General features: G+C 43.1%; 1 protein-coding gene across 1 annotated transcript; it reads right to left on the bottom strand.

Annotated features, from left to right (window-relative positions):
• Window positions 1-1,888: 1,888 nt before the first annotated feature.
• On the bottom strand, window positions 1,889-4,337 carry LOC149812164 (protein LATERAL ROOT PRIMORDIUM 1-like). The gene is made up of 2 exons (XM_089993611.1): window positions 3,226-4,337; window positions 1,889-2,377 (listed from the first exon to the last, which is right to left on the bottom strand). The coding sequence occupies exons 1-2, from the start codon at window positions 3,950-3,952 to the stop codon at window positions 2,049-2,051; spliced, it is 1,056 nt and encodes a 351-aa protein (XP_089849737.1). The 5' UTR covers window positions 3,953-4,337; the 3' UTR covers window positions 1,889-2,048.
• Between the last annotated feature and the right edge of the window lie 6,287 nt (window positions 4,338-10,624).

Genomic DNA, 10,624 nt, shown 5'->3' with positions numbered 1-10,624 from the left:
TGTACCATGTAAATATGCTTAACAGATTCATAACTCCCACATATTTTCGGAATCTCAAATATAACGATTGTATCCTGTCACACACACACACACAAGTGGGGCAATGCACATGCACAAAGAGTACAAGCAGAAGAATATGTAATAATACCAGCAATGGAGGGAAAACAGCAACAATGATAATTACAAAAAAAGCCAAACAAAATCTTGTGTATATATTCACACTGACATAAAGCTATAAAAGCCGCACAAGAGATCTCCGGGAGATCTGCCAACACATCAATTTCTTAAGAACCATTCCTCGAGACAAAAGAATTACAGTTTTACAAGACAAATTGTCCAAAGTTTCTACCAGCATGGAACAATAAAAAAAAATGCATTATCTACAATGAGGAAAAGATTTTACTGGAAATCAACTTTTTTAAGAAAAGGCTGCAGCGGGTTATTCATTCATTTCTGGTTAGCAAAATAGACAAAATAAAAATTTAACATATATCAATTTGCAACCACTAAAGGACTTAAACAAATGCAACGAAGCACAAACATTGTTTCCTGTGTCCAGCAAAACAACATTCCTATAAAATGGAGAACAGATAAATGCAGGAAAGAATACGAGCCGTTGCATAACTGATGCAAAATACAAAACCACAAATATAAAAACTCATGACCAGCTAGCAAACCAGCCCATGCATGTGTGAACTGAATGCTGTTTACAAGCATTATCTTTATAGGCTTGGATTCGTCTTGTGGCACCCAACCAAAGCACCAGTCAAATTTTGACAAATCGTTTATATGGCTAGAAAAAGAATAAAGCCTATGAGAAACATGAAAGTTTGGTGGTTTCTAGAAAGAAATCTAGCTCAGCTCGTGAAGGATCAAGGTAAGCACCGCAACCTGGAAAAACAGTGGATAAAACCAATTATTTTTTTAAAAGATATTAAACCAATTTTGTCAATGTCGGTTTCGGATCTAATCGATTCAGAGAATCAGCCCATTCGGACCCGAACCGAGTGGAATCCGTCATTTTTACTTTTTTAATGTTAAAAATCATTGATAAATTAACAAAAGAATATTATAATATTTTAAAGATTATTAAGACATACTAAAAATATTAAATTCTTAAAAATATGCTGGAGGTCAGCTCTTATAGAATCTATTTTGTGCTAATAGGATACGATTCGGCCTATTCAGGCCGATCAGCGTCGATACTGACAACACTGTATTAAACTGATTCTAAAAAACTAACCTAATTAAATAATTAGGAAAATCAATATTTTCCTTCTTTTTTTTTACAAAGCACAACTTTCGTGCCTATCGAGGGAAAAGCAACCTGAAACGCCCAAGGTCATTTCTTTTTTCTCACTACAATATGCCAATTCACTGGGAAACAACCTAAGTTATAGACAGGATCAACATACCCAACAGACGATAGTGAAATATATTGAGAAAAGTTGCTACCTCGTCAAGTGATTTGTGACTAAAGGCTCATGTTCCAAAACTTTCCAACAGATCTATAAACAGAAAATAGAATAAAGAAAGATGCAACACAAAGCCAATATGGAATTAATATAGATTCTGCATTACCACAATGCAAGCCAAGAAGAAGAACCCAATCGCAGAAGCCAAATAAATGATCAACCCAAATCAAACCACTGCACCAAATGGATGAGAGAAAGGATGATATAAGCTAGGACCATTAATCAAATTAACTGTAGGAAGCTGCGGCAATTGTTACAGGCATGATCCATATCAATTCGGTTCACAAATTGGATTAATAACTATGAAAGCTCAATTTTCATTCATCCACTGTTTTTACCTGCCCTCATCGGATAAGACTTCCAACTTGAGCTTATCAAACTGTGAAGAGGAAACCAACTACCTCAAACATCAGAAGGCATGAATATCACGATACCCATTCTGTCCAATATTAAGATACATACATACATTCAGGAGGAAGGATAAAAATGATTGAAGAAGATGGCAATCACCAAATCAATAATTTACAATTGCCAATCTCACCTTTACATTTGCAACATCAAATAATGCACTTATTAATTTACCGGGTCTCCGGCAGCATAACTCGTCCCTCCGATGAAACCACTCCCTGAAGCACCACCATAAACATCAACATGTTCCTCGATCGATGACGTAGAATTTACATTTACATTCCAACCGCTTAACTGGAGTTTTGAAAAATCAGGTAGCTCGTCGGCATTGCTCCCCTGATTATACAACACACCCTTAAAGACATGCCCACCGATCTTCACAACCGCCTGATACGCAAACTCATCCTCCCCATCATCCATTGGACTGACTCGAACACACTTGAACACTGCTTGAGTCCGAACTTGTACTGGCAAACCCGACCTAAAGCTCAAATCTACAACACAAACAGGAAAAAAACAGAAATTTTAGATTTACCAGAAAAACTAAAACAATGCAAAAACACACACTCAATAATCAATCACTTAGATGGCTTCAAAATCATTGCACCAAAGGCAACAAGTCAAACATCTTTTTGGATAAGCACAGACAATAAATAATACAACCATTTTCAAAGGCGGCAATGGTCATCCGTACCCTTTGTATAAAAACATTCAAGGATTACTAGCACCAACGACGACCGAGAAAAAGCTAAAAAATAATCGAACAGAAGAAAAATAAAGCTAACATGTTCTCCGCCTTAAATCATGCATGCAAGGCAATAAATCGCACGAAAGTCGATGCACAAAAGCAAATCGTCTGGCAGAAACTCTATTGACCACCGATTCGTACAATGAACCAAACCCGAGAAAATAAGTAAGATTATCAGACGTCAAGTACAGGAAAGAAAACAACTCAATGAAAAAAAAATCACGAAATCTCAAGTAAAAAAGCTTGTGCCGTTTAAAAATAGCTGACACAAGAATCAGAACGAGTAATAACGAAAACCCCACGTAGCATCGCATGAATTAGAAACCGAATTATCAAACCAAGAGAAAATTTCATGAAAAAAGAAGAGTAATACCACCAAGAAAACATGTATGTTTTCTTTTCCTTGGTGCAAAAGATCATATCAAAAGAGCTTGTGTTGAACCGTTCATACAAAAAATCAACACACACAGAAACCGAAGAAAACAATACCAAGAACCATAGAATCAATGACAACAACAAAAGGTAACCCACCGTAGAAGAAAATTTTAAGAAAAATAAGTAACTAAAGAAATAAAAAGAGGTAAAAACTCAAGCCTTGTTGAGTCGAACTGATATCAGAGCTATTGGCGGAGGTGGAGTTGTGCGACACAGCCAACGCGCTCCCTCGCGCCCGCTTCGACCCCTTCCCCGCCTGCTGCTGCTGATGATCATGTGGTTCCCCGGCGACCCCCAAGCCGTAAACGGCCGCGGAGCCGCCCGCCGCTGCCGCCATGGCGGAGACCGCCGGGGGGAAGGCGGCCGCCTCCGATTGCTGCCGCTCCCTGCGCTTCGACGCGGGCACCCAGGTGCTCTTGACGTGGGTCGGGCACTCGAATCCCCGGCCCTTGCAGCACGTACGGCACCGCCTGAACCCGCAGTCCTTCTTCGCCTGGTTCCCGCAATCCTGGCACGTGCTGCCTCCCACGTGCCCCACACGACCGAGGACCTCCTGCCTGGCCCGCGCCCCCGCTGCGCTAGCGATTGCCTCCGGCGCAACGTCACCCTTCTCCCCTCCGCTAGAGCCACCTGCCGTCCGGCGCCGGTCGTCCTCGAGTGCAGAGCGGAGGGGGAGGGCCGGGCCGTGGGCCTGCACGGAGATGATGGAGTCGGCGTTGGTGTGGTGGAACGTTGCCGAGCCGACGACTACGACGTCGCGAAACTGGAGCGGCGGCGGCGGCGGCTGGACCACCGCCGGGTTGTGCTGATCGTAAGTTGGCTGCCCCCCGCCACCTCTGGCGGCAGCAGCTGCGTCGGTTAGGGGGTGAAACCCGCGGATGCCCATCTCCGGCAAGCCGTAACCCACCGGGCGAAGCCATCCCCCTCCGCTTCCGCTACTGCCATTAAAACCCAGGCAGAGCTCCGGAGGGATGCCCCATGTCCGACTCTCTCCGTCACCGCCGCCACCACCAGCCTGCCTCGCCACCCTGATCTTGGGATCTTGCTCCGGTGGGTGGGGGCATCAAGTACCTCGGTTGGCGTTGGCGAAGGGAGGAATACGAAACGGCCTGACTTCAGGGTCAGGGAGGGGGAATGGGCGCTATGAACGAGACAATCTCATGCAGCTCGTTTCTTGTGCACTTTCCCTCTCTCCCCCTCGTGGCCGACCAATTCGGGCGCCTCTCTCTCTCCTCCTTCTTCTAGGGGTTACTGCCTGTGAATTTTCGGAATTGCGGGAGGTCATCGGCTGGAAAAATGGTAGGGTTTTGGATTATGGGCTGGGGTCGGCGTGGTTGAAGTCTGAACTTTACCTTTAGCTCTATCATCAGTGGCTTTTGGGTTCTGTGACCGGGGTTTCTCGGCGTGGTTGAAGTCTGAGCCTCACCTTTTGTTCTGCGATTGAAAGAGAAAGATAGTGAAGTGAACGAGCGATCAAACTTTGCAGGAAGAGAGCTACGCAGTTGGGGTCTCTCTCGCTCCCTCTCTCGACTCAACCCTAGGACCATCCTTGGGTTTTCTCATGCTGAACAACTAAATGCCCTCGTTACGTCACTGAATAACAATAATGCCAAGAGTGCACTGGGCAGTACAGTACAGTGCCTCCGGCCGACTTCTCTCTCTTGGCCTCCAGCAAAAAGGGAAGATCAAATCTGATGATACGCCAAACCACTGTTAACCGATGCATTAGCATAACTACCGTCCATCACATCCAAATTCACCGTTCATGGTGCAAAATGCAGCGGCCACCGCAACGATGCTTGATCATGTTGTTGGTGGCTACGATAACCAGTGATTTGATGTATCGCTTGATTTTTTTCTCATTCTTGGACGCTTAGGTTCGAGGCATTTGTTTCTCTTTCCTACGAAAAGAGGGACTCTTCCCTATCCAATAGGATTTTTTTCTTACAAAGGGTGAAACAAACATGTCACAATAAACGCTAAAATGCAGCTTTTCCGTCAAAATGGGCTCATACCATCCTTCTTGAGGAAGCACTTTCCCTCCAAAATGGTTCTTTCAAAGGAAAAAGACTTCCCTCGAATAAGAGTGTATCAAACGCGTTCTAAAAGTAAATTCTGCTCTTTATGGAAAATAAAATTTGTTAAAAATTGTGGTCATCAACATTTCAAACAGCTGATCCTTCATTCGGGGCAGCCATTTTGACAGGACCCTGAGCTTTTGGTTGAATAAGCAAAACACACCATTTTTATTGCATCATTTCAAGGGTTTATGGTCTCTTAGCATAAGCCGATCCCCATTCCATATGGGTAGGATGATAATGTATGTTCTCGTTTAGCGATGTATTTATTCGGGGAACAGGGAAAAGTGGTTGCATGCCTTTATGAACGTTGGTCGCGGGAGAAATTATGGTCCTTCTTCTTGCCTAATTGTCTGATACCTTCTCCCACTATCCTCTATTTTCATAATGATGAAAAGATGGGATCACTCTAAGCTGATGATTTTTTAATGCTTGTTTTCTACCCTCGCCAATTAATAATGATTCCTACTAGTTATTAAGAAACATTAAATGTTTGGTTTCTAGAAATCATGTAGATTCTACTGTTTTACTCTCTGTTTTCCCCATTTATAACTCGGAGAACCCTGAGAAACCTCACTACGCCAACCCCTCGGAGCCATTCTTCGTATTCTTTTTCATGAGTTTCATTTTTGCCAACCTTTTTGCGTGCATGAATTCATGCCAATCCGCCATTTTTCTCACCTCGCTAGCAAAGAAATGGATTCCCACAATCCCACGCATCAAATTAAAAGTAAAACCTTTACGTTAGATTAGATGAGGTCTAACTCGTACTTGCTAAGATACTAGGATATCAGCTAGCTAGCCTAGCTTAGATAAACATGCTTAGTAGTGTAATATATCCTTGCCGTAGTATGTTGGCCGTGGGAAAGGTTAGATTCGTCCAAATTCAATGAAAATGACAGCTCCTCCTGCTTTTGCATTATATTGATGTGATAGGAAGGATGAGCTACCCAACAGAGGAAGCTCCACAGTATAAATATAATCTTTCTTTTGAAGAAAACACAGTATAAATATAATCAAGAAAGCAGCCAGCACCAATCTTTTTTGGGTCAATAAAGATAGGTGCTTGATGTTTTCTTGATTATATTTATACTGTGTTTTCTTCAAAAGAAAGATTATATTTATACTGTGGAGCTTCCTCTGTTGGGTAGCAAGTAGATGGTGACAAGAGATCACCCAAAAAAGCAGAGACAGCTTATCAGGAAATCACAACACAGCGTTTCAAAGTGATTAGGACAGATACGGCTTGATCATGAAAATAAAACCCAAATGAGCAGCGTTGCAAATTACAAGCTGCCAATGCTAGTCCTCGTATGACCGTATCGATACAATCGCTTTCATACGGAAGGGAATCCGCTTTTTTTTTTTTTTACGTAAGCAGCGTCAGCCTCAACTGGCTCTTTCTTGACCTTTCGCTCAGGTTGGGTTGCCAAACAGCCAGAGTTGGGAATCATGGACTTGCAGTCCTTGCCGGGTAACGTTTGGAAAGAAAAATATGGGAGAAAGCACAGCTAAAAGCAACGGGTTTATAGCCTATCCTACTGTGGAGCAAGACGGAACTGATCGATAGCGCGTTGCAAAGCAGGGAGCTTCTTCAATAGCAGAGATTTGTATTGATCCGGAGCCAATTGTGGTTCACCATGCCCAAGGCTAATTGAAGACCCTGCTATAGATCCATGTATCTTAAGTGTATGTGATTTTCTCACAAGTGAGATTTGGTTGTTTAACAAGGCTTCTCATTAAAAATGTAAACAAGCAAGCAATGCAAAACGTTTTCTTTTTTGTTTCTCGTAAGGCAAGGGTTAAACCCCGTGAGGGCAATTACCGTCGTATTGTATGTGATATTATTCCATCGCCACTGCCCAGATGAAGGTGTGAATGGGGCTCTTTCACAATCGTCTCGCGGTGGGAATTAAATATAACTGAGATTTGGTTATACACAACATAACAGTAACTGCTCTCAAACCCTGTAGTATTCGAACCTGAGACCGACGGTGCAACTTATATCTCATTTGACCACAATCAAATCATAATTAGCTATCATGAATTGTTCTTCTTCTTCTTCTTCTTCTTTTTGAAACGTTATAGCTGGGTTCGGCAGACCCTTACCATTTATACAACTATATATACCATTGGGTTTTAAACCTGTAAATTCTCATCACAAGGTGACATGCACTAGCTGCTCCTACCAGACAAGCTGAGCCCCCTTTGATAGCAATTCATGAAACCTTCAAAAGACAAAACCAAAGCCCACATGTGGTGAACAAACTTTATGAGTGTGACTTGTCTCTCTCACCCTTGGCTTCGGTTATGGATGCAACTAACCAACTGGGGTCAAGGTTCGTCTTACTTGAGATCTGGGCTCATGACTATCTTGTTGTTAGGCGAACTAAAGACACGCTCCGGACAGACGTAGTTTTCTTTTTAATTTGGATTTATATAACCCAAAAAAACTGCACCGAGTATGAAGACCCTGATCGAGTTGACTCAGCCTGTCATACATGCGGTCGCCGTGCCAGCACCGTAAAACTCTGAGGCTAGGATCTCGACCCGCCAGACTTAGAGGGTTGGGATCCGATGATCTCTTTAACCCATCTATGGCATAATTAGGTAGGCCCAACATAAACAAAATGCGGGCCCCCACACTTAAAGGCTATGCCATATGATTGGCCGACACAAATAGATTAAGAGAACATTGGATCCCCCCAACAGAGTGATGCAATTGAGTAAAGTTGGCCAAAGGGGTTCCCTGTTTGATTGGACGTCCAACCAACAAAAGTTGGAGAGTGGTACATTTGACAATTTTCATAAATCGTGAGGTGGGAAACGTAAACCTGGCTTGGCTCTTCACCCACTGGATGCGCTACGCTGCATATTCTTCTCCCATAACGACTCATGATTGCGTAAGCTCGGCGCTCATGTACCTTTGTATGCGGTCACGATCCAATGACATCTAAAGCCGTGATCTAAGGGGCACCAACCGTAGCTCAGATTGTCAGATTCGTGGGAATCAGAAGGTCTAGAAGATGGTGCAAGCCAACCTACATGGGCAACGCTCTGACATCATCATTCTTCTATCCCGGAGTCTGCAATTATTTTTTAAACTATATAGGTGGCATCACATTATTGGTTGATGAAGCACCGTTTCCCCTCTCCCACTTGCTCTGCACCTCTTAACTCACACGAATATTTTTTTTTTTTACAGAGAAAGTTAGCGTTAGGATGACCTCTACCAGTTATACAAATTGATGCCATTGGGATTCGAACTTGCAACGTCCCAACACAAGGAGACGTGCACTAATCCTGCCAGACAAGTAACTCACACGAATCTTGCTCTATGAAAGATCTCGTTCCCAGTTCTCCGATTGGTTTCGTGTCTCCCACTTGCTCTGCACGGTAACCCCGTCAGTGCTTCCTCTGATGCCGTTTATCCATAAGATGAACGGCATCATAAATTTCATGAAGGACCTGTTTTTTCAGCCGTTCATTTTGAAAACCTTAGATGCCGTTCGTCCAGAGTATCGACGGCTCTGAAAAAAAGGAGGCACCCATCTAGAATGCGTAGAATCCATCCATGGTATTTGGGATGCCGTTCATCGCATGAATGAACGGCATCAGAGCGAGCACCGACACGCACTTTTGTTTTCTTTTTCTTGTCATCCATCGACCGTCTAATGCTTTTCACAGGGGAAGAAACGATTCCCCATCGTGCCACGTGGAACCATCTTTTTCAGAACACGCGTGGGTCGCAGTGGAGGTCTCTTTCGTCTGCCATCACAATCCACAAGACGGTAAATTTGAATCTCTTTTCTCTGTTTCAAGGGGTAACAGATTATTAAGAAAATGATGACACCAATAACGAAAATTAGCGCCTTCATCGTCGGAAAAAATTACCGCTTCCAACCTTGGTAACTTTTTCCGGTGGGAATAACCTTTGGTAACTCCCGAGTTCTGACATGCGATTTTTTTTTTTAAAAAAGTGGGTCATCGAGATCTGAGTTATTAATCAGCAGCTGGGCCTACAATTTAGACAGAGAAGGGTCATGAAGATCAGAGAGAGTGCCCTCCGCAAGGGCCCCCGCCCTACATCTTAAGGGGGCAGTGCTAGCGAATGTAGGGGTGTTGAGTCGGTGGAGGGAGGGTGGTTAGTGGTTACAGAGGCAGTCAAGTGGCGTGGGGTTTGGTTCCCAATTCCCTGAGCTCTCTCTCTCTCCAGGTCCGGGGACTACTGCAAATCTGAGATGGGAACTGGAGGAACGCAGACAGACAGGACAGGGTGGCTCTGGGCAAAAGCCCTGCTTTTTTGGGGCAGATAAAAAAAGACAAAAGTTTCTAGAATGCCTCGAGCCCTTCAAAGCACGTCAACTCAATCAGGCGCAATCATGCAACCCGGCCCGTCTCTCTCTCTTTCTCTCTCTCCCCACTTCATATGTGGGCTCCACACAACCCTTCAAGGGAGGGTCTCGTGATCCATCCCTCTCGACAGGTCCGTACCGACTCGATGTGTTCGTATCGGTGTTGCCCCCCCCCCCCCCAAAAGAACGCCCAAAAAAGCTCCAAAAGTTTGCCGGCCGATATTTTTGATGAAAACGCCGGAAAGTAAACTCTGTAACTTTCTAAAAAAAAATTTAACTCTTTTCATAAAAATAATTAGATATTAGTTTTTATTTTAAAATTTAATTTTATGTTATTTATTAAGATTTTTTAAAAGTTTCAAAATATCCGACTGCTAATATTTTGGGAATAGAATGGTTCTTTGTCATCATGCTGGAGCAGGAATACCTGGACCAAGCCCGGCCTATCAGGTATGTAAATGGGTCGAACCTGGTTAAGATCTCAAACCCAAATCTACCTTTGAGATGCTGTCACTGCGTCCAGACAAAGTTCAATCAGACGCATCATAAGAAAAGCCATACTTAGGTCATATGGATTACAAGAATCAAACCTCTTCATACTTGTAAAATAATATTATTTACCCCTTTTATGTTGAAAAATTACAAATCTCGCTTCTGCTATGACATTTCACAAATCATACCAAGCTTCGTATACTGACCAACTTTTTAAAACTCGAATTATAATTGAACTTTACGTCTTCCTGTGAGGGACCGCACATACTTTCATCGAGTGAGATGTGCGGTGGAGATTGAATATATACGGTTAGATACAGCATTACCTGATCTGCCCTTCGTAAAGTTTCATCGTGGGGGAACTTTTTTATATGATCTCTATTCATTTCAATTATTTTTGGATGTTTGAGTTTACTAGGGATCCAATCAAAAGACGTGGGCTCCAGTTTAAAAAATATTTAAACATAAAAGTTCAAAAGTACAAACAGCATTATGAAATACAAAAAATAAATAAAAAGAAAAAAAACGTGGGTCTTTTTTTTGGGGTGGGATATGGCAAGTGTTAGGCAGACCCAGCAGTTATTACTCAACATACCACACTGGGTTTTGAACCTGCAACGTCCCACCACAAGG

This window comes from Nuphar pumila, chromosome 17, assembly GCF_984573655.1.
Source record: "Nuphar pumila chromosome 17, dmNupPumi1.hap1.1, whole genome shotgun sequence".
In the NCBI taxonomy this organism is placed as follows: domain Eukaryota; kingdom Viridiplantae; phylum Streptophyta; class Magnoliopsida; order Nymphaeales; family Nymphaeaceae; genus Nuphar; species Nuphar pumila.
The sequence above is the reverse complement of the archived record's forward strand: the minus strand, read 5'-3'. Positions and strand labels throughout refer to the sequence as shown.